The following is a 24,350-nucleotide window of genomic DNA, read 5'->3' on the forward strand; positions in this document are numbered from 1 at the left end:
ACCTTAGATGAGAACATGCTCAAAGAACAATAGGGGACTTCTGGGATAAATAGTTTTTGTGAACTTTGTCACGTAGGTGACTTGCTGAATTGCAGCAAGCGTGGAAAATGTTTGCGTTGTCTGTGGGCAATAAAGTTACTGCTGTTCAAGAAAGCGCCGGCACACAGTGTGTTCTCTGAGCTTCTTGTGCCTGATTCCTGTCATTAGAAGGTTGTGTTTTCTCGAAAATTGCCTCCTAGCAAGGCTGTGCTCCGAGGGGCAGGTTGGGTTTCATTAGATATCTACACAACAGAAAAGCAGCAAATATAATGCAAGGAAATCTTATTTTTAAACAGCTGCCCACTTGGCAGAAGTTCCTTATAGACTGTTTTGTTGTTGGGGTTAACAATCTGTACGAGTTTGCAAGACTTCCCCTAGAGACAGAGCTGTTGGATAGGAAATCAGAAGTCTGAAAAACCATCTGTAAGGAGAGAGGACTGAGAACCGTAAGCTCTGCCTTTGTTTGATGCCCTGTCAGTCGCTGTGTGTTAATTACTGACTGGCGGGTTCTGCACGCTGCTAATTTGCAGTGCTCCCCACACAGAGCAGCCCAGGCTTTATTTCACTGCTTATCTGATCACTGTCAGTCCCTGAGAAGACACAAATCAGCTTCGCGCGTATTTAATTTGTATGTCTTTTCCAAGCTCACAAGTTCCTGTACATAAACAGTACATAAAACTGTAAAATAGAAACAATAAAGAAAGATGAATTGTTTTGTGTGTCATTTGACACAAATGAAAAGCAATCGCTCCTGTTGACTATCAATATCTTGGTTCCAACACTGCTCGAGAAACCAGTGTCAGGAAAAGCAAAGCCTTAATTAGGGACCGACGAGAATGATTTTCTTCGGATTTCTTCGGGTTTCCACACAGCGCACCTCGCGCCACCGCCTTCCCGCCCGCACGCGGGGGGCGTCACGTGAGCGCAGCGCGGGGCGCCAACGGGCGCGGGGCTGAGGGAGGAGCCGCCATCTTGGGGGTCCGTGGGCTGAGGGGAGCTGGCTTCGGGCGCTGCGGTGTGGGCTGCTGGGGGCGTTCCTTAGGGGGCTGTAGGGCGTGGTGGGATGATGTGTGGTTGAGGCGTAGCTGGAGGAGGTTAACGGGACACAAGTGCCCTGCCATACCCTCAGGGCGTGGTCCCCGAGGGAAGGGGTTGAAGCTGAATTTACTGTAGGAACCAGTGTTGGAACTGAGGTTTGTCTACTGCAATACAGGCGAAATAGGATGGCTGTGAATGCGTAGTGCTTTGAGCAGCTATCCTAGGGGCTACGAGCAATGCTGGTCAGAAGAAATTTGTTCTCAAGTGCCATGGTCTGTGCTGCTGGCCAGGAAAATGCCTCAGCCAAGGTGTGGGCAGTGTCTGTCCGTGGCAGTCACTGGGTTACAATGCAGTAGCAGGCAGATTTATTTAATAGCATTCTGAAGTTTCCAACCTGATTTATTAACTTCATTTAATTCCTAAAGCTAATTCATTTGGCTTACATCAGTGGTTTCCTCAGGTATTGGCATTTGCACACACTTGAAATCAGAAAAAGCACAGATTCTTTACAGAAAGAGGTGTGGAAGCTGGCATTGTGCTTTCTGTAATTGCAGGTGACTGCTGCCTAGCTCTGATTTTGCTTGGAATTTGCTGGAGCACTTTAAAGGTTTACTGCCAGAATTATCAGGAAATACCTGCTTTGGAGGTCTTCAGCAGGACGTCTTCAAGAACCATGAAGAAATTGTGATTATAACAAGGAATAAAAGCTGGGAAAGACATATTTCTATTTGAGTCTCAGGAAATGGGTGCCAGTGCTGTTGTCCTTTGTCTTGTTTTGCAATTAATGCAAGAGGTAAAAGCATCTGTTGGAAACTGCATTCCCAGAAAAACAGTAAAATACCAAAGTAAGTGAAAAGGAGTCATTTGATAAGCAGAAAGAAACGTAAAACAGTATTGGGGCTTCATTTCTTATTAGGGGCAGGAAGGAATGCTATTGACTGTCTCACCTCAGTGTTTGTACTTGCATTCATTTAAATGACTGAGGAATGCCCAAATGTAGTGTAATAATGGTAGTGGTGTTCATAATTCCTGTGTTAAATTGTGGAAAGAATATACATATGTTTATCTGAATACTTTGGTATTTAGGAACTCTTTTGGAAGGACATATAAGCTTTCACATTGTTTGGTTATTATTTGTTTTCAACCTGGAATTCTTACTACGTAACACTGAGTTTCCAGTGATAATTTGTTTTAAAATAACATCTATGTTTCATAGCTCTAAATGTAGAAATGTTTGTGAAAGAAGGCTTGTCCAATGTCTCCGCTCTCCTTGTGGATGAAGAAACTGATAGGCTGTTTGTTGGAGGCAGGGATGTAATATCTGCCCTCGATTTGAATAACATTTCCAGAGAAACTGCCAGGGTAAGTTAAGGACCTGCCTTTATTTTCAACCTTTTTTAAAATCAGAGCAAAATTTTGACTGTGGATTTATTTATTTGAATCTAATATACTGATTTTAACATATACAGTTTTACATTTCCAATCCTGAAACCTTATTGCTCTTTTTTTTTTTTTTTTTTTGAAGCCTCTTTTATACTTCTTTCCAGGTTGTTTTTTACAGCACCTTGCACTTTACAGAGGTATCTAGAAAAGTGCTTATTTACCTCAATATATTCAATATTAAGTTTATTTAGATTTTCTTTTTACACATAATTTTGAGCTAAGTTTTGCAGCATACCAACTAAGAAGTCCGTTCTGTAGGAACACTGGTTTGCTACACAGGAAAGACAACTGGAATGCATTCGTAGAGGCAAGGACAAGGTGGGTGAAACCTTAGTTTCCTCCCCTAGGTTATTAGCTAAAATCAAAATAACTTTTTTAGTAAAGAACTAAAATCAAGTTCATTTAAACCTGTTGGGTTTGTTTGTATGCTGTTAAGACCAGAAAGTTTTCAAATGCAATCTACCACAGAATTTGAGTGTGCTCTTTTTTGTTTTGTTTCATTGTTTTAGATAAGGTGCCAAAACTACATCCTCGTCCTCCATAAGATCAATGATTCCCACGTGTATGTTTGTGGGACAAATGCCTATCACCCGCTGTGTGACCACATGGTAATTATATTTGAATGTGGGTTTTACTTGAAGGAGCTCGAGTCATATGGCAGATTTTTAAGAATATGGCCTTTCTAAGAATATTTCAGTTGAAAATTAGAAACTCTCCTGGTTAGTTCTCTCATAAACACATGAAACACTAAGAAAACATTTTCCCAAATGCTATTTCTTTTTGCACGAGATTCACATTTCGATAGTTACTTCTGTGATGGTTTTCCTTTAAGTGCATTTGCCAATTGTTTCAATGTATTACGTGGGAACGATGTTTTCTTCATCCTACCAAAGTGATTGCTTGCCTTAGGTTATTCAGAGGACAAAGATGCATTTGCAAGGAAGAGCTGAAGAGAGCAGAGGGAAGTGTCCTTTTGAGCCAACTCTGAAGTATGCATCTGTTTTTGTAGGTGTGTTTTCACTGATGAAGACTTTTTGTTATCTTCATTCCATTTTTTAATATCAACCCATTTGTTCTTTAAGATTTGTCTTTTATTTTAAAATAAAGTACTTGATGCTTTTAGTTTCCTCCAAACCTTTACAGATGGGGCATTTTACTCAGCTACTTCCAATAATTTCTTGGGAACAGAACCTATAATACTTCGCAGCATGCAAAATCCTGTAAGAACAGAATTTAAAACGTCTTGGCTAAATGGTAAGAAGCTTTTATTCATACTTCAGGCTCTTGAGCATTTGTTGGTGTATGAACCACCTCTAGAGTGTAATGGTGTGTTATGTTGGTTTGGCAGTGTCCAGAAATGGGAATTAAAAACATTGTGCCTAAGAACTGCAGTGATGAGACAAGCCTCTGTCTCTCTCAAACACAATTCCTTCTTTTAATTTTTCATATTCATAAATACTTTTCAACTCTTAACTCCACAAAAAAAGAGTTTAATTAGACTTACTTTCAAATCAATATCTGCTACTTGTGAGTTTTCTTAGTGCTAACTTAAATTGCTTTTTATATTTATGCATTTCAGAACCAAGCTTTGTTGGCATGGAAGTAGTACCTGAAAGTGAGTTTAGTCCAGATGGAGATGATGATAAAATTTATGTGTTCTTCACTGAAACAGCTGTTGAGTTTGAATTCTATGACAAGATTCTGGTGTCCAGAATTGCCCGTATCTGCAAAGTTAGTGTTTGAAATACAAAGATTTTGTTTACAGTATTTCAAATGAAGTTTTGTAGTTGAGTGTTTAATGTTGTTCTAGCCAAAGAAAATTCTGTATGTTTTACTCCTGAATTTTCTCCCTCTTTTCTTTCATGCTAGAACAGAACCAGCTGCTCAGGTTGCATTTGACATTTAGACCTTTTTTCTGTGTCTTAGAACTGAGATTTGCACTGAAAGGACAGCTATATTTTTTTACTACAGCAACATTATCAGATGATAATCTACATCTGTGTTTTATGCGTTCCACAGTGTTGATGTTATTCCTTATTTAGGGTGATCTTGGTGGAAAACGCTTACTGCAGAGAAGATGGACTTCATTTTTAAAAGCCCGACTTTCCTGTTCCATTCCAGAACTCAACTTCCATTTCAATATCATTCAGGACATCTTTTTCCTTAGGAGGAGGAAGTGGCAGGACAGCATCTTTTATGGGATTTTTTCCCAGCAGTGGTAAGATAGAGGGCTACATGTACTGCTAAGTGTGTGACGAGCTGAATCAGGGCCCTCACTTAGTTTTAATAGCCTGGGCCTTCTGGTGTTAACTCAGAACAAGGAGCTCTCAGCTGCTTACTCTGCGTGTTTAATTGGCCCGTGTTTGTTTTTCTTACAACATGATCAGACTGAGCAAACATTGTCACCTTCTGAAACAAGCTGGGATTGGTTCCAGGACCATCAATTGAACACTAATCCAAAGCTGTTACCAAGTCAGATTTTGGGAGTTACGTTTTCTCCTCTCAGATGGTGGAATAATTAATTATGTTCAAAATTACGTAATTAATTACACAAAGCCCTGGATTCTTCTGGTGTACGCTGCAGTACAGGAAATACCTGACATTTCAAGCTGCAGAATTATTTTTCTGTTCCAAAAGCAGCATTTGTCATGGCCTGCTTGTATATGTGATGTTCTGTGAAAACAAAACCAGAACTCCAAACTGCTTTCATGTTCTACGATTTACTGACCTTTTCTTACTGCTCTGAGTAAGACAAAGTGTCTCAAACTTTACCTGTCAGAAAATACCAAAGTAGCCATGAGTAACTTGCATGGTTTATAAAAGCATCAGGATGGTCAGAATGCAGTTGCATTGCATGGCTCAACCTGCTGCCACTTATTCACCAGTTAGCTTATTCTTGCTGGAGCTCACGCAGTTTTATTTCTGGTTATGGCAGGTTCCGTTCTCTGTCCTAAGAGAGGAATTTGCACAGCATTTATTCCTTTGGGTGTGGTAAAGAGACATAGAATTTGTCTAAAAGATCCTCATTTTGTTACCTATTTCAATTTATTGGAGGGTGGTTGTATGATTTTTAACTGAAACCTATTCAACACGATATTTTGTGAATGTTTTATTCCTTCAGGGAATCATGAAAACTGCAACAGAGAAATAGTATTAGGTATTTTTTGACTTGTCCTGAAAAAGATACATCTATGCATTGTGGAAACTGGGTTATTTTACACTATTTCTTTCTGTATACGTTTGTTCTTTCAATCTGGTGATCAGTTATTCTGTAATATTTCTTCCCATATAAAACCTGCTTTTATTTTGCGAGAGTTTTGTTTTTTTCTTCTAAGGGGCAGATTGGACACATCAGCTGTTTGTGCATACAGCATGGCAAGCATTCGGGAAGCCTTCTCCAAAGGAAGCTACAGGGGCCCAATAACTGTGGAACATTCCCACGTTAGATGGATGGTTTTTAGAGGAGAGGTGCCAGTTCCACGTCCTGGTGCTGTAAATACAATTTTACTTGTTCTAATTAAACAATAGTTGCTCTCATCCTTTTTTTTTTTTGGTAGCAAACCATTAGTGCCTGTTTTACCAATATAAATGCTGCGTTTCTAATCAGCAGAGAGCTGCTCACTCTGACACAAGCCTCTCTCAGGACAGCTGCCCTGCAGTTCTGTTCTGCAGGAGTTGTGGGGTTATTAACTGCTTTGTAGACTGAGGAAAATAACGATTGCTCATGTTTGGAGTTAAATGGAAATACCAGTGTTTAGAAGAAAATTCAGTGTTTTTCACGTACCTTGCTGAGATGTAAAAGCAATTGTAAGCAGTTGTAATATGTTTTATTTCCAGTGTATTGATAATTTTGCCCGGAATTTGGGGTATAATACATCTTCTGACCTGCCTGACAAAGTCCTGCAGTTTGCTAGAGATCACCCTCTGATGGATGGTTCTGTAAATCCGATTGGTGAGAGGCCAGCACTACTGAAGAGGAGCTCAAACTACACCAGGATTGTGGTAGACAGAGTTACTGGCCTAGATAAGCAGACCTACGATGTTATGTTTCTAGGAACAGGTAAGGGTTTTAATTTTAGAAGATATTATTCATCTTCATGTATTTTGTGACAGATTTTTTTTGCACTTCAAAAAAATAAAAGAATTCATTAGCTTTGTTTGAAGTTTTGCATTCAGGAGCTGTCTTGCTAGTTGAATATTTTCGTACCAGTTAGATTAAATGGTTTTGGCTTGTTGGACATTAAAAGGTTCTCTTTAGAAACTTTCCATATCAAAGGAGACTTCACATAACGATATTTGCAAATTCAGGATTGTTTGAGGTCTTTTTTCCCTGGGGGGAAAAAAAAATCATTATTAAACGAAAAAATAAACATTGCTTTGAAGAATTCATAAATTCCTTATGCCCAGGAATGTCTGCTACATCTCATCTAATTTGAATGTGAATTATCAGGCTAAAATGTAATGCAATGTTTAAACAAGTTCATAGTTAAAAATGCATTTATTTTTATGTAGATGATGGATATTTGCATAAAGCTTTCAATTGCGATGGAGAAATGTTCATTGTGGAAGAGCTGCAGCTGTTTCTGTCCCCTGAGCCTGTACAGTTCCTGCAGCTGTCTGCTAAAAAGGTAGAGCTGCTGTCCCTGCATATGGAAAGTGATTGCTGTAATAACTTGCCTCAGGCCTTGCTCTTCTGTAGTGTTTTCTGACTTTAAATAGCCTGTAAATACCTCATAATTCTGTTTCCATCACATATTAGCTAATAACAGAAGCACAATACATGGTTTTTATAGAAAAAGAGTATGTTAGTGTAAGAATATTGCTTGTTACAAGCCTTATGATCATTAAAAGTAATAGGAAAGGAACTGTTGTTTTACATGTTACACAGGGCTGTTTTTCTCATTTATATCAGCATCTATTCTTTCAAGGATTTTAGTTTACTGTGTTTTTTTTAATAAGTACTAGAAAATAATCTAAGCCATGTTAGAAAGTAACAACCTAAAATCTCATTCGCCATTATGAAACAAAACTCCCTCCTACATTTCTAGGGGATGCTCTATGTGGGGGCCCTGTCTGCAGTGGTGCAGCTTCCAGTTTCGGGCTGCCAGCGATACAAGCACTGCCTGGATTGCATCCTGGCAAGAGACCCGTACTGCGCGTGGTCTCAGGCTGCCCAGGCGTGTGTTCTGCTGTCAGATCAGTCTGCTGATACAAAGTAAGTACTGCAGGTCTGACAGATTGCTTTATAAGTGCACTCCTACTGCCTGCAACACAGAACTGGGATGATTCCTAGAAATGGTGCTTTACGAGCTGGAACATTGCTCTGGTTGTTTGTTATAGTTTTGTTGATGTTTTTATTTTCCCAGGAATTTAATTCAAAATGTGAAATATGGGGATGCTTCCAGCTGCCTTAGTGTAGGTATGTGAGCTTTTATTTGAAAAATGAATCTTTTAACATCATGCAACTGAAATGTTTGTTCAGCATGTGGTCACCGGGATTCTTACACTATAAAAAACCACAATCATACTCACTGTTACTCTTTGTGAACTAATAAAGATAGGGAAAAAACCCACAATTAGTACCACCTAATGATCTTAACTCTTTCAGTCTCAGTGTCAGGCTGAAACTCAGGAAGCAAGTGTGTGCCACAGCTGAAGCTGTTCGTATCCCTCCCACGTGCACTTTGCAGAAATCACATGATGCATTAGCTGTCCTGTCAAATCTGCCACTGCTTTAGGATGCTGTTCTGCAGATAGATCACAAAAACTATTCAAAAGTACACTTAAAAAGAAGATGATTTGTTATCAGCCATTGAAAATACTTATTTTTAGTGAAATTGGTATTCTTTTAAATGTAGAATTTCACGTGTGTGTGTGTGTTATTATTCATTGGCTTTGTAATGAGTTGCAAGATGCATGGCTTCTGTCAGTGTCACAAAATCTTACCTCCCCTTATGTCTTTTTAAAGTCTGTTGTCTGTGGTCTTGTCTGTTTGAGAGTACACCACAAATGGTACTAGGACCTCATCGGGACAATTAGAAACTTTAAAATATCTAACAGAAACATTTCACAGTCAGATCTACACAATCAGACAGATCCGTGAAGCTGTGCCATTAACAAATAGAAAAGTTGAGGCATACAAAGATTGATCTATTTATGTGTGGTTACATGTGGAGGTGAGCCAAAAGCAGATTAAAACGTGGAAGTCTTAAACTTCTGGTCCCGTATCTTTCGGTTACACATCAGCAGGAGTAAGGCCAGCCAGATGCTCTCTGTGCCCCTGTATGTCAGAGCTGGACCTCTTAGTCATGGGATTTCTTTGTCTTTACAGCTTGTGTGTTCACTGCCTGTTTTCAGACTGGTAGATTCAAACTGATATGTTTTGAAGGTGTATCTGGTTTTACACGTTAAACTAAATCTTCAGTCTTCTTACTTAAAAACCTTATCTTCATAATTGCAGAGAACGATGTGAGAAAATACCTCTTTACTCTTGGAAACAATGTTCATCTGAAATGTGTTCCTCTTTCAAATCTGGCAAGAGTAGTGTGGAAGTTCAATGGGAGCCGAATTCGGGATGAGGACTCTAAATACCTCCTCTATGATGGAGGAATAGCAATATTTAATGCGACAGCGGCTGAGACTGGATTCTATGATTGCCTCTCAGTAGAGAAATCCAAAGCAAAGGAATTCTTTATCACTGTGGCCCGTTACGCCCTTTATGCACAGCAGAGTACAGAGAAGACAAATGGTAATGCTGCAACAGATAGCAATAACGAAGCAGAAGTTGTGGGATTTCAGTCTTCAGTATCAACTTATTTACTGAAAGACGCAACAAAACAGAAATCTGTGGGCAGCCAACAGGAGAATCTTGTTTTAAAACTCCTGTGTGCAGGTTTTGCTCTTCTTTTCTTTTTCTTGTTCATTTGGAATTTCTACAAGGGCCATATATCTCTGCCTTGGAGGATCAGAGAGACCAGCTCCAAAGACACCAATGCAGACTTGGAAAACCCAGAACTGACCACAGAAAGATCAGAGGCTGTAAGAGAGAGTTCAGCAGTACAAGCAGACATGTCTTAATGAATAAATGCTTGTGAGTTTTTCTCAAGGAGTTCAGCACAGTGCAGGCTGTGCTGTGTGAGCAGCTCATGGAGCTGCTTGGTTCAGATGACGTTTCCTGCGAAGGAATGTGGAATGTAAATTTGGGTAGGAGTCAGAGCTCAGAACTGAAGATGACAAGCTGCATTGTGCGTTGCATAGTCATGTTACCAGCTGGTTCTTTTAGAAGCAAAATGCCTTTTTGACACATTAGAACCATAAGAATAATTTTTTTTTTTAATTGATGCTGATCCACTTTTTTGTGTTGTTGGAGTCGCCCAATTACAGAAATTAATACTTCAGAAGCTAATAATACTTAGCATTTAGTGCCTTTCACCTTCAGACTTTGTGTTTAATCTACGAATAGCAACTAATTAAGTCTCCCAATGCCCCAAGAGGTTGCTACTACCCTCATTTTTCATCAGGTTAAATTACTTGTCACTGACCATAGTATTGGTGTCAGATCCAATGCTTTGTTAGAAGTCCCTGAGTCATCTTCACATCTTCCTCTATTTTCCTCTCTTTTCTCTTTATTTAACTGTTTTAAAAACTTCCCATACATTTATTTTTCTAATGTGCTTTTAGTGATATTATGATGCATCTTTTCTGTCCAGAAGTGTCATGAACTGACGTAAATACTGCCTAAATTGTTCCGGATTTATTTCTGAGGTTTGGTCAGAACTCAAACTGTGTAGCTCCTTTTGTTAAAGGCCGTTGAAAGTTGAGCATTTTTTTTTTTTTTTTTACCTCTTTTTCATTTTTCAAATAAAAGTTCTCTTACATTTTCTCATTTGGAAAATAACACAGATTCTCTGCCTCTGGAATTCCTGAAGAGAAGGCTGTGCTGCCTCACTCAGAGCGTGGACAAGAACTCTCTGAAATGGACATCTGAAAATTAAGGACTGTTCTGTTGGTGAGCTGTGATGCCTGTCAGTAACTACCAGTGCAGAGCAGAAACAGGATCTGAGGGGCTCTGAGGTGTCTCAGAGTTTGAAAGGGAAGCTACTTCCTTGCAGGGTTCTGTTACCAATATTCCTTCTCCCTCCTTGCATTTTATGGAAATTAATGATGCGGAAGGGATGGTGATGTGTGATAATGTAGGAAGTGATCAAAATTTCCATTCTTTCCTCTGGGGACTCAGTCACTTCCCTCAGTGGAAGGAGGTGCAGATGGAATACAGAACCCCATTTCAGAAAATCCTCACAAGGCATTTGGTTTTAGTTCAATTCCTGCTGATCTAATTACCCTAATTTAAACGTGTAAAATAATTAGCTTCTAAGAGTTGCAGATAAGTTGCCGTTAACAGGTCGATACGAAAGATACTGTGCCCTACTTTCATCAGTATCCTCAGTGCCATTTTAGTCCTTGTGTCATTGGTTCCCGTGTTGCACATAGGAAGGGCAGAGAATAGGAAGCAGGAGCACTGCTGGTGCTCAGCGGTGCCAGGGCAGAGCTGGAGCTGCTGGTTCCATTGCCAGCTCAAAGCAACCATCTGCAGCTGCTCCAACTCGCGTCCTGCCATGACCCATCTGAGCACATTCCTTCCCACAGCCCCCAGTGCAGCTCAGCTCTCCTGGTTCCAGCAGTCTGTGCTCGTAGCTGCTGCCTCATTTCAAGCAGAGCTCAGACTTCATCTGATGTTACGCTTAAAATTTTTGGCAGCAAACTGGAGCCCCAAATGTGAGTAATAGCAGAGAAGACATGGGAGACAAAGAATTACACCTGTCTCAGTAAACCTCCCTTTTAAACGCCTTGGGGAAAAGAGTGGAGTTGAAATGCTGAAAGCAGAGTATGAAGTGTTGGTATCACTCGTGTTTGTGCTGTTAATATTGAGTTATGCACTGCTCCCACCTTTTATTGTAAAATGACTAGTACAAAGCTTACTATTTTGGTGCAAGTTCTAAAATGGTTAATGCATGGAGAAATTAATGTGCAGAACTGCACGGGATTAACAAAATCTCTCTTGGGAACATTTCCCATTAAAGTGCCCTGATAAGTAAAGAGCATAAATGAGGTGGGGATGATCCAGCAGCGTCGCTCAGCAGCGCTGTCTGCTTATGAGAGTCTTCGCTAGAATAGTGGAATGTTTTAAGGTGATGCAGGCATTTGTGGGAGCTGAGTGAGGAGCGGTGGTGTTCAGTGAGGATCTGTGTGTACTGCTGGAGGAAATGCAGGAATGCTGTTGTGCCAAAGCCACGCTTCAGGTTCAGTATTGGACCTGCTCTAAAAACCTGTAAAACCGCACGTGTGCTCATGCACTCATCCGCAGCTTCACAGTTACTGATGTAATTTACTTAAAGCTGAGAATAACTGCAGGCAGTAGAACCGATTCTCCCTGCCCAGTGTAGTTGATACCACTCCGTTCTGATCTCTGTCACAAGTGACAAAATACGCAGTGTTCACAAGCCTCCATCCTGTTTGTCTTACATGTGGGAACGCCGGGCTGGATGCACTTTGGGCTTTGCCTACAGAACGCAAACAGCAGCCAGAACAGCTGCTGTGTGCAGAATCTCTACTCTGAGATGTTGGATAGAAGGCTAAAACAGAGCAGGTGTGAAATATCCATTCCTGGATGGGCCTTCCGCTGCCTTCAGCAGCCAGATCGCTGCTGTGTCTGCCCTTGTGGTTGGAATTGCTTCTTTTCCCCAGGCTGACCCGTTCAGCTCCTGCTCCCGGCCCTCAGGCCGTGCTGTCCCTGTGCTGCTCAACTGGAAAGCACTCGTTTAAAGTTTATTTCTGCCGGGGAGCTTTTATGGCTGTGTTAAAGTCACGCTGTATGCTTTTCTTTGATTAATGGATTTCAGCACTTTGATTCTTTCAAAATGGAGCAGTTCTGTTCTTTCTCATGGCTTTGCTGTGAGCCCTCTGCCGTTGTTCAGTGAGCTGGGCACCTCTCTGCCCCAAGTACCGCAGCCGAGGGCTGTGTCGGCTCCTTGGGCTGCAGCAGCACGCCGGCACTGCCTGCTCTCTAATTACCCAGCTCCTTCACAAGCCTGCCCAGCATCCCTTCTTCCCGGGGTGTTCTGCTATTTCCTAACAGTGTTTTCGTGGCGTGTGTTAACTTTCCTCTTGTATGAGCTGCATCATGAAAGACAGAACAAGGAGCGACCTGTTTGTGAGAGAATATATCTAGACTAAGATTACAGGGGATTTTTGTTTGCTTTTTGGTTTTTTATTTGTTTTGTTGTTGTTCTTTTTTCTGTGGGTAGCCAGAGCCCCTTCAGTAACCGTGATCCAGCAGCGCTTGGCCTGTGGTGCGCGGCTGTGGCACTGAGCTGTGCCTGCTGTGCCCGGCTGTGGCACTGAGCTGTGCCCCTGGGCTGTGCACGGCTGTGGTACTGAGCTGTGCCCGCTGTGCCCGGCTGTGGCACTGAGCTGTGCCCGCTGTGCCCGCGTTGCTCGGCAGCGCCCAGCTCTGCTCGCTGTGCCCGGCAGGTGGTGCCGCCGAGCCGGCGCCGGGCCCTGGAATAAAGTCGAGAGAAGGAGCGGAGAAATGTGACCGAGATGGGGCAGTTGGTAGAGGAAGGAAGCGAATAGGAGAGAGAAGAGGAAAAAAAAAACAAACAAAAAAACCCCCAAAAACTACAACACGAGAGAGAGAACAAAGAAATCGCGATCCTGGAGGACAAGCGGCAGCGGTGGCTGGGCTTTTGGGCTGCGGGGAGAAACTTGCGGGGCTGCCGGAGCAGCAGGAGCAGACGGCTTTGTCTAAAAGCGCTTGCAAAAGCACCACCTAATCCTGCTGCTCCCCTCCCATGCTGAAGGGAAGGAGGGAGCCCGGGAGCCAGAACGCAGGGGGAGCTGCTGGGGAGCGCAGCGGCCGGGGCAGCGCCCGACATCCCCGCCGAGCGCCCGGGGCCGCCGCTGGGTTTGGGCTCCCGCAGGTCGGGGGGGTCCGGGCCGCCCCTGCCCTCGCTGCCCCGCGCCGCCGGGGGTTGCCGGGCGTTGGAAACCGACCGCAAAGCTAGCAGATTTCAAAGTGAAATTCCGGAGGAAATTTAAAGAGCATCCGGATCCGGAGAGAGACAGAGAAAGAAAGAGGAAGGGAGAAATAAATCACAACGTGGAGAGAATCTAAGGCAGCTGAAGAAAGGACGGCAGAGAAAAGAAGCTGACGCCCAGGCAGAGATGGGGTGAGACTGGCATTTTATTATTCTTGAATTGCATTTATTATTCATGGCAGCTGAACTATTTTTAACGTAACTGCAAAAGAAATGGCTTTATATTGCTTTTTTTTTTTTTTCTCCCCCCCCACACCATGAGCTTTAAAGTTTAGACTTAGCTTTTCATTTTTGGTTATTAGAAAGTACATTATTGGAAGTCTCTGCAACTTTATAAATGAGCTCATGTGTAAGGGAAGCCTCTAGTGATACATATGTTGTACAAGACCCAAAGTGTGAGGCTGGGTGGGTCTGGGCTGTGTTCACAAACTTTTCCAGAAGTTGGGAGTGAAGAGATTTTATTCAGCTGCGGTCACTTTGGCGCTTAGGAAGATGGATCCTGTTTGCCTTTCTGAGTCGGTACACAGCTGATTGAAAACCTCTGCTCCAGTGTTCCTGTAATGAAATAATGCTGTGTGGATGTGGCAGTGGGTTTTGGCATGGAAACAGGAGCTTAGCCTGGTATTTAATTTATGCCCTATTTATAAATCTCAGTCATGTCAGTTGAAGGACCTGACACATTGTTGGGAGTTTCTTGTGTATTAAACTCTTCATGGCTGCTTGAAAGCATACTGGATCTGTCTGATCAACCCCCTCCAATTGTGTGGGTTTGGCATTACAAGACGAATAAGTGAGATTCTTAGAGGCTTGTTTTCCTCTTGTTGATATTCCTCATGGACTGTGTAGATAAAACAACCAAGCAGGCAGACACACCTTCAAGACACAGAACAGGTAGAGGCGAGGAATCAAAAGTGACAGCAGTGTGAAGCAGGCATAGATGCTTTGAAGTTGGCAGGGAATGTGCTAATCCAGGTTAAAGCAGAAAGTGGCCTTGTTTTCCTGTAACTTTTCCTGTGATGCACAAAGTTACGGTAAAACTTCTGGAAGTGCCAGGAAGGGCATAGCAGACAGGCAGCTTGTGACAGCTAAGGTTCCCAGAGGTAGGGAATGAACCCTGCTTGGAACATCCAGCAGTCATTGTGATTGCAGACCACCAGCTCCCAGGGAAGAATCTCTGAGCTGATGTCATCATCTCAGTCTGCTTGGATCTCAGTCTGTGTAACTGTAGCAGTGTACTAACAAAACTAAGCCACAGATGACATTTCCACCCAAAATTCCATATTTCCACTTATCTCCTGAGTTAAAATGTCTTCTTACTTGTATGTTGATCACATGGGGACATTAAGTAGCTTTCAGCAGCATTTAGATTCCTCTCAATACAGAAGAGATTAAAAGAGTACCACCTTCAAATGACGTTCTGGCTTGTTCTGTTGGCTTTAGTTAACTTATTTTTGAAGCAGGGATTCTGGGCTTTGTTCCTCCATATTTAATGTTTTCAGTAACATCACATTCTGGTTTTCACAGACTGTCCTTGGACTCTTGTATCAACGCATCAGCACTTCCTCTCTGAAGAGTTTAGTTGTAACTAACACTTGCTGAGAGGGAAGTGAATGTAGTTAGATCCCAGCTGAGACTTCAGTAAGCACTTATATTTCTCTGACTCTACTAACTGCATAGACAGACAGAAGCACAAGTACATACAAGTAGCCAAGTAGAAGAACTATTCCTTCTAATTGGATCAGTGTAGTTTTCCCATCTGTCCCATTTATCAAAGAATTCACCTGCTCGTGTGTGTAGTGCCACTGCACTGTGAGCAGCAGTTAGGGCTGGCCCTTGTGCTGGTTGTGCTCCTGGAGCTCTTGCAAGTACGGGTTGAAAATGGCAGCAGAGCTGAATGAGCTGTCTGAGGGAAAGCAGGCATGTGTGCCTGGAAGCCAGATGGGCCCTGCGGCTTCCAGTCAAGAAGCAGAGGTAGAATACATTTTGGAGTTCGTGTCTATGTCCATTTCTTTGGTTCTAATTATTACTGAACGTGTTTTTTTTCTGGAATGTATGAAGAATTGTTTAGTTTCAGTCTAGCTCTGCTGTTTTCTAACTGTATTTGCTCTACAGACTTCCAGCAGTGGTCTGCATGCGTCAAAAGAAAGAACTGCTGATGCTCAGTAGCAGAAGTAATAGTTGTCTCAGGAAAGTGAATGTGTAGGTTGTGTTACAGACACCCAGTTGCAGTGTTCAGCATCCAAGATGCTCTGTAGATAGAGACTGGTTTCTGAGAGAGGGGAAAAAAATAACAAGGATAAGGATATGTATGTCTTTAAATGCCCTTGATCCTCATTCTCTGTGCCTGACCTTGCATGCTTGCTGCTGTTCCCAACAGGAGCATATTCAGCCAGGATTCCTTTGCTGCCCTTTATCTGCAGGCAGGCCAGGAGGCAGCTGCTTTTCATTCCTATGCTAAACCCTGCTGGGTAATCTCTTGGGAGTTGGGGGAGGCCACGGGGAAAGCAGCCCACAGCCAGCTTCCAGCTAACGCTGCCGGAGCTTCACTGCTCAGCCTTCCCTGTGTGGCTGCCAGCAGAGAAGTCTGGCCTCTGCTGGTCCCACCTGGACTCCAGCAGCATCTAAGCATTTCGCCCAAGGTGACCTGATGCAGCGCTGGATGAAAGCAAAAGGCTGTAGTTAAGAGGGCCTGAAAACCTGCCTGGTGGTTGGAGCAAAGGGCTGTGAGCGAGCCTTCCCAAACTTTGTTACTGCAGCAGTTCAGTGTCTACTGATCACGTCCTGCAGGCCAGTACCCAAATCCTAGCAGGCAGTATCCATGCACACCTTCTGCACCCATTGTGAGGAAGCAATAGCTTCCTGTGGAGGTAGTGAGACCCAGTCCCTGACTTGGGAAAAGTTAGATTTTCAGAAAAAAGGCAATGAGAAAGAAATGAGGTTTGATTCTGCAGTCCTGTTACTCCACACTTCCTCAGAAAGCACTGACACGCAGTCATCAGCTATTCAGGCTGCTGAGGGAAGATAAAAGGAAACAAAGACAGACAGCAGTGGAGAAGGAAACTGGTTCTCACGTCCTCTCTATGCTCCAGTTCTGCCTTTTGAAATATCGGGTCCTGGTGGGCTGAAATGCATTCCCTCCCTCAAATTACCCAGCACCACAGTGCATAGTGGGCTTTTTCACATGAGAGTGCTGGCTCTGATCAGCAGCAGGCAGAGCCCTGACGCAGCCAGCACGGCCTCCCAGCTGACTCAGCGTGGTGCTGGGCCGGGCGCCAGAGCTGAGCCACATATCTTTGGTGCTCACATGCTCTCACATACCCCCTTCTGCTCTGCACGAGCTGGACCCATCCAGGAAAGTTGTCCTTGGAGAGAAAGGACTTTAGGAAAGATTACAGTGAGAACTGCAAAGTTCCCACCACAGCAGCTGGGAAATCCTTACCTAATGCTGTCCGTGGACCTTTATCAGATGACTTGGTTTCTGGGGACTTACATGGCTGTGCATTGAGCTCAGCCACCAGGCACAGTGCAAAAATATGTTCCTAGGTCTCTGTGCTCTTGCAGGTATCCCGCTGCTATCACAGCCCAGGCCACTCCCTGCCCTTGTACCTGTGCACTGGTGTGCCCATAGTTCACAGAAACAAATGATTCTGCTGATATGGTACTTGGTGGTTCCTCATATGGCATTTTTGTCTCGGTTTTTAGATGAAGGGGGACTACAGACTGCCTGGATGCAGAGCAAGGTATTTAAAATGATCACCCTCTCTGCATCCAAATGCAGAGACTTCTTTGTCTGACAAGTAAATGAATGTCCCTGCAAAGAGAAGCTGCAGTGAGAGAGAGGGGGAACAGCACGTGAACCTCTAGAGGTGCCCTTGGCTGAACCCCATCCAGGAACACCAAGGCAAATGCAGTTAATGAGGACTGAGCTCAGCCTCCTCAGCACATCCCAGCTGCTGCTTTAAAGCAGCATCTGTTCGGGGAATGGTGACTCTAAAAGCTTTCCTTTCCAAAGCACATATAACAAGATTTCTTTCTGGTCATGCAGCAAAGGGGGCAGGTGGGCAGGAGGTAGTAAGGAATTTGGTTAACTAAATAGGCGTGTTTCGGGTGGGTAGACAGGATTGTGAGGCCAGAATTACTAAGGAGAAAAAAATAAAAGATTCTCAGTAGGAAAAATCCCCCAGATTGCACAGGAAAAATGGAGAAAAACAAGGACACAAAGCATCAGCCAAATGCACTGGTGCAGCCAGAAACACCTCCCCACGCCCTGTGTAGAAGCTACTGAGCACAGACATTGCTGGATGCCATAAAAGATCTGAAGCAAAGAGCGTTTAAAGAAAAAAATAATAAAAGCGTTTATTCTTCTCCCTCTGTTCCTTTCAAAGAGGTCTGGCAGGAAGGCTGTGTTTTAGCAGTTGCCCTTAGGGTTGGGAACCCACTGAGGAGAGCGAGCCTGTAACTGTCATATGGGATTTTCCTGAAGAGGTGGTGTTTGCACTGGAAATACTCCCCAAAAGTAAATGCAGCAAAGCATCATTTCTCTGAGAAGACCACGCTGTGTAGGAACCCCACAGGCAGCTGAAATTGGGGTGTGACAAAGAGAAGACAGCACACAGCGGAACACAGGAGCTGCCACAGTGCCTGAAATTCAGGCACAGAGATAAATGTTTTGCTGAACATTTCTTCCAAAGGCTGGCTGTCCCATCCTGCAATACGAACTATTCCTTCAAATGGAGGATGTTGCTTCATAGCATTTTACGCTGTGTGTTGTGGCTGGAGGTGGCAGTGGGGAACATGCTCTGTTCCCAGCTCTGTCTATGCCTTCTGTGGTCTAAACAAAAATATCACTTCACTTTTTGATTTCTATTTGGTTATTAGATCCATCTGCTGGATTGAGAGTATTTATCTAGTGAGGATTAGAGAAAATGCTTTGTAAAATCCTTCCATTAAAGACATTTCAAGCAAAGGAATTAATGGTAACTCTCTGCTGCAGGTGGAGATGTGTGTTGAGACCTCTCTGCAAGATGGTCTGTGTGGAAGAGCTGGACAGACAAGCTCCCTGGTTTCAGAAGCTCTGCTTCACTTGGATGTTGTATGGTGGTGTGGTGGGCCCACGGTGCCTGGGGATGTGCTGCTCCATGTGGCACATGCACTGCAGTGCTGCAGGGGAACAGAGCTGGTGCCAGCCCCTGGTGCTGCCCCTGAACAGCTGTGCTGCAGGCCCGTTTGGAGGGGCCTCCCTTGGGGGTGGCTTATTTCCTTTTCTGTTGCAGGGGAGATTCTCTGGCGCATTCTGTCTGCAGAAGCACTGGATTTCTTCAGAAGATCTTACATAGGAACAGGCTTACAGGCCTATAAAGAGCCTGCATCCAGCCAGGACACTCAAGGACAGTCCGTAAATCTACTGACATATGTGTTCAGATTACACAGAATTGGAGAGGCAGCACTGGTTTTAATCTCATCCAGATTTTGGTACTTTTTCTGCTCAGCATACCCCACAGGTGAAATATGGCACTAGTGCAAGGGAGTGAACAGATGCCATCTGTACCTCTTTGACACATGCCATTGCTTGCAGGGTATTCTCCCCTAGGGTCTTGGCAGCATATTGATGTGTCCCAACATGGTGAGGCCCCTTGCTCAGTGTTGGCCAGCTCAGTTCCTTTGGCTCTCTCAGTCCTTGCTACTCTACTGGGGCCATAAAATAAGAGGACAAATAATGATCTGCTCATTTCAATGGTGAAATAAGCAGCTATTCATTAAGAAATCAATTTGGACACTGTAGTAATGAGAATCAAGGTAGAAATGAGACCAGCATGCATTTTTTTGTATGCTATCTTAATGACCACTGGGTCGAACTCCATTCAGTGAGCAAATCAGCTACGATTGATCCATCCCTTCTGCTCCCATGGCATCCCCAGACACCCGGTGACTTTTTCCAGCCTCTCTAAGGAGAATCAACAAAAGGAGGTAGCTGAGTCTGTACTCAGACAACATCCTGGAGCCAGGTGCTTTGGTGTTGCAAAGAACACGTTAGGAATAGCTGGATTAGTTGTTACAGGGACTCCTAGCTGGGAGGAGGAAAAGAAGAGGCAGATTTAGGGATGTGTGGTGAACCTAGTTTAGGCACTTAAAAGGGGAAAGAGAACTGTAGTGGGAAAGAGAACACGACAGTTTGAATCCTAGGCACTTTCAAGACTATTTTTAAATGCTTTGTAGTGTTTTTGGAGATACGAGGCCAGCAGCTTGGCCAGAAACAAGCTGATCACAGGTGGGTGTTCTTCAGACATTACCTCGCTCACGCTTCTCAGATACAGCTTTCAGCACCTGTGCTTTTCCTGCTCTGAACTTCCTTCAGCAGGTATACCACTGCCCTGCAGCATTCCTTGTGCCCCCACCTTGCAAACCCACTCAGCTGTGCCCAGCTGTGTCAAACCCTGCTGTGGTTCCCTCCTGCTGAGAAAACTTCAGAGAGGGTAAGGTAGAGCCATTCTCACTGTTGCCTTGTTAGATCTGTACCCCTCAATCTGCAGGCTGCACAGGCTGCGTTGTCAGCACCTTCCCAGAGCTCACCTCCCCTATTCTCACACCAGTGTAGTCTCAATTCCTCGCTTTTTCCCCCCCCTTTCAGTTACTGCTCTCTACTCTCTATTTTTCTTGTGCTTCACCATTTAGACCCTAGAAGAGCTTTTGTTGTGTAATGTCTGCTTTAACCTTGTCAAACAAGTATGTGAGTACTGAAAGGAAGGCTTCCACACTTCCATTGCATCCTGTGCAATAAATTATTTTATTAGCTAGATATATCCTGTATCATTTTGCTGGATTTAAAAAAACCATCTTTTTTCCCCCTCCACAAAGAAGGCAAAAAGAGCGTGAACATCTCAGTGCTGTTCCCAAGCAGAGCACAAAGCTCTCCTCGATCATTACCTACAGAGCTTCAGGAACTGCTTCCTCGAAAGCATTGCTCACATGCCAGGCTGCTGCTCTGCTCAGGTGGTTATGAGGAGGCAATAACGTGCTGGTCTCATAATGCTATCTTAAGAATCCATTATTAGGGACATGCAAATTGGCAGCAACTGTTCCTGTTTACAGTGAGGAAAGGGGAGATGTGAAACAGAATTTGGGGAGATTCTGCGTATTTGAATTCTCTCAGAGGGAGATGGATGCTGGAGTTCCCTCCTTGGCACCAAGTAGGAGGTGAAGTCACAGACGTGCCCTGCTGCTGCTGCTGGCAGCTTGCTTTCTGTTGGAAGCAAAGCACATCTGGTGTATCTCTCAGCTTGCTGGTGAAGTCTGTGTGACTGAAAGGGAAAGACCTGTCAGAGACAGCATGAAGTCTTGTTGCTCCAGGGAAGACCATAAGGCAGGAACAAACATATGAGGAGTGTTGAGACAGCAGTGATCACGTAACGGCATGAAAGCAGAGCTCCCTTCCCACTGACACCAACATGGTGCAAATTTCAGCATACCTGGTGCATGCCTCCTTGTACCTGAGAGCAGGGAGTGGGCATGCGTGCCTGAGGTCTGTGCTCTGGGTAAGCAAGCAGCCAAGTCAGCCTCGTGCAAGTAGAAAAAGCATAAGCAAACCACTGTGAAGATTCTGATATTCTGATAGACGTTCCAGTGGCATTTTATTTTCCGTTCCTGCTGTTAAGAAGGAAAGTAATACCCAGGTGCTACTACAGCTGCAATCAGAGAAGGAAAATCTCCAGGAGGGTCTGGGAGCTCTGTCAGGGCACGTGGCAGGGGCTGTCAGATCCATTGCTTGGTCTGCAACCCGCTGCACTCAGCAGGATGGTTTCCATTGATTCCGGGAGCAGACGTTGCTGGTGAGCACTGCTGTGCATGTGAGGGGTGAGCTCTGAGCAGGGCTTTCCATCATGGTGTCACTGCAGCCAGTGTCACGTGTGCATGACTGGAAACATCAGAGCCTTCCAGGCTCCTCCGTGGCCCACTCCCAACAGCTGGCTCCTGCTGCCAGTGGGATTTGCTCCAATTACACAGCTCACCCAATTATCTCCCGTGACAGGGAAAGAAAACTTGCTCAGTGATGAGAGATCATTACAAATTACAAGCTCTGTGAGTTTGGGACAAACGAACCCCCTAAGTGCTGCCTGGTTGAACACTCTGTCTGTGTTCTGTGTGATAAATAACAGCTGACTTTTTCCATCGCTAGGAAATGAATCACTGTGGAGGCAAAACCAAAAAGGAGTCTCAATCCAGCTAGGAGACCGAGAAGGAAGCTGCTGGAGGAGAGACGTATACTAACTCCACTGGCCTGTAGCCTGTCTTACACTTACTAACAAATGTCAACAACTAGGTAATGTCCTTCCTTTGTTCTTTCTGACACTGGCCCAGGACTTGGGGGTTAAGGCACAGAAACGTTAATTTTCACCAGCTCTGTAAATTCTGTGTCTTGAAGGATAAGTCAGATCCATGTCAATTATAGTATCTGTTAGTGGAGCCCAGAGAATTTGAGTCTCATTTGGAAAAGAAAGCTGAGGCGGAATTAAACCAGACAGAGGGAATGTTCAGAAGTATCTGGTTCAGACCCTTGTGCAGGCTTCTTCTGAATGAGAGAGCTGAGTCAGGACTGTAACCAGTGGACAAAGCTGGAAAAAGGCAGGTCAAAGGGAAAAGTTTATTTCCTTCCTAAGTTTCGTTGATGCATTCAGAAAGCACCAGGTACAGTCAGTCATCTTGTCCTGTTCATTGCCGCTGTGAGAACTTAAAATAGGCTGGAAATAAATTTCTGGATTTCGGGGACTTGCATGTCACAGGATTGCAAACACTATGCTTTGTTTGCAGCTGTTTTACCCAGGCAAGAATTTATGGGATATATCCAACCACATCAGGCTTCACTAAATTGAAGTGTGGAAATGGCCAGTGCCTTGGGTTTTAAACAAAGTAAAATGGAGACTGCAAGTCCTGATGCACCTGGTCTGTTGTGTCATGGAAACATTTCTTCCTGCCTCTTGAAATGCTCAGATTACATCCTGATGCCTGAGATTCAGTTCCTTAGTTCAGCTCAGATATTACGGTTACAAAATCCAGGCAATGCTTGCTTTCATGCAGCAGCTGCACATTGTGTGGTGAAGTGCTTCCTTTAATTCATTCTTAAGCGACTTGCTTTTAATCCTGCAGCATGACCTCTCACTGCAGGATGTGCTTCCCAGGCATGAGTCAAGGGAGGAAGAGCTGTGCTAAGGGGAAGGCACTTGTGTTCACAGCCCAAACCCATCCTCCATCTATTCATCCATCTGTTTTCCCAGAGCTCCAGGTCAGAGAGATCTTCTGAAGGACAAGCAACATAGCAGCCAGAGAATCATATAGCTGGTGAAGTCACCATGAACTGTATGCTCATGTGCCAAGGGATAGTGAAAGAAAACTTCAAATCTGACTAAAAATAATATAACCACTAATTATTAGCTTACCTTTGCCACACCAGCTGTGCTGCTGGACCATCTGGTAAACACGAGATTGTGATGTCCTGTTTGTGTTTCTACCTGCAAGCTGAATGCTGATCCCTGGGTGAATGTGCATGTAAGGCTTGCTGACCTTGGGGTACTGTTGCTGCTATGACTGGGCCGTGGGCTTTAGAAGTGTGTGAAGACAACTGAGCAGGACAGAGAAGATCTAGAGAAGGGTAAAAACTTCTGCCTATAGTTAAACACCCTTGGTGGCTTTGTTACCATGTCCATATGACGACTGTGCTTAGCTCCTACTGTCACATATCTCTAGATTGGAGGCAAATAGCAGAAGTGCCACTGGTGGTGCATAATGCAATGCAAATGCCAGAAAGTCAGTCCACTTCCCCACTGCTCAGCTTCCCCCTGCCCTTACAGCTCTGTTCATTTCTGTTGCAGGGAGCAGCCAATCTTCAGCACCAGAGCCCATGTTTTCCAAATTGACCCTGCTACCAAAAGAAACTGGATCCCTGCCAGCAAACACGCCTTGACTGTCTCCTATTTTTACGATGCCACGCGCAACGTGTACCGGATCATCAGTGTGGGAGGCACCAAGGTAGGGAGCATTTGCTGACAGCATCACAGCTTGAAAGCACGTTTGTCTCCAACTGATGTCTGTTCTGGATGCTTTCTGTGTCACGTTGATTAGTTTCCAGCATGGGGCACTCTGGTGTCTTTACTGCAAGGAATAGAAGATAAAACACTGCCTCCATGCTTGAATGTACTCAGTATTGGACTCTAGGCTCTGTGCTAAAGAGAAGTGTGCTTTCTTCTCTCTCTCTTCTTGGCTCTTTCCTCTCTGAGCATGCAAAAGAGATCTTTCTAAGAGCCTTGATCCTGTGCTAAAACTGACCCACGTAGACAGAAGGAACAAACAGAGGTGCTGCAGTCTGTTCAGTCACTACCCCCAGGACAAGGTTAATTCTCCCTAAACTGCTCCTGATAGAGATTTTTCTGACTTGTTTCTGAAGACCTCCAGTGGCAGAGATTCTGCAGTCTTCTCAAGCAGTTTATCGTGTTGCTACCCTAACCAACAGTGTTCTGTAATAGCTTGTGCTAAGTGCAGTTTAAGCCTTTTACTTCTTGTTTTTTTTTTTTTATTCCTAGTTGCCATGAAAGTGAAGAACATCAGAAAGTTGTTCAGTCCCCAGAGACATTCTGCATCTTTTCTTTTCTTCTAGCAATGGAGGCCCAATGAAGATTGTAACATTCAAGCTTTCTTATTTATTTTTTTCTTACAGTAGACAAAAAGATTCAAACTTGTTTGTGT

The 24,350-nt window shown here is 44.0% G+C and overlaps 1 protein-coding gene across 3 annotated transcripts in view; it reads left to right on the forward strand.

Annotated features, from left to right (window-relative positions):
* The first annotated feature begins 1,804 nt into the window (after window positions 1–1,804).
* Window positions 1,805–24,350, forward strand: part of HOMER3 (homer scaffold protein 3) — a 33,434-nt gene continuing 10,888 nt past the window's right edge. Inside the window, exons 1-13 of one of the 3 annotated variants that reach the window (XM_085211542.1) lie at window positions 1,805–1,922; window positions 2,294–2,439; window positions 2,779–2,838; window positions 3,030–3,128; window positions 3,430–3,529; window positions 3,664–3,774; window positions 4,100–4,251; window positions 4,563–4,738; window positions 5,856–6,012; window positions 6,358–6,580; window positions 7,033–7,148; window positions 7,569–7,735; window positions 23,480–23,636. In XM_085211542.1, coding sequence (XP_085067668.1) covers window positions 1,820–1,922; window positions 2,294–2,439; window positions 2,779–2,838; window positions 3,030–3,128; window positions 3,430–3,529; window positions 3,664–3,774; window positions 4,100–4,251; window positions 4,563–4,738; window positions 5,856–6,012; window positions 6,358–6,580; window positions 7,033–7,148; window positions 7,569–7,735; window positions 23,480–23,636 — 1,767 coding nt within the window. In that variant the 5' untranslated portion in view covers window positions 1,805–1,819. Of the gene's footprint in view, window positions 1,923–2,293; window positions 2,440–2,778; window positions 2,839–3,029; window positions 3,129–3,429; window positions 3,530–3,663; window positions 3,775–4,099; window positions 4,252–4,562; window positions 4,739–5,855; window positions 6,013–6,357; window positions 6,581–7,032; window positions 7,149–7,568; window positions 7,736–13,072; window positions 13,749–21,789; window positions 21,934–23,479; window positions 23,637–24,350 lie in introns of those variants that run through there. The other 2 variants (XM_085211540.1, XM_085211541.1) reach the window with 2 other exon arrangements.

The sequence above is a fragment of the Meleagris gallopavo genome, chromosome 30 (genome assembly GCF_905368555.1).
Source record: "Meleagris gallopavo chromosome 30, MGAL_WU_HG_1.1, whole genome shotgun sequence".
Lineage (NCBI taxonomy): Eukaryota > Metazoa > Chordata > Aves > Galliformes > Phasianidae > Meleagris > Meleagris gallopavo.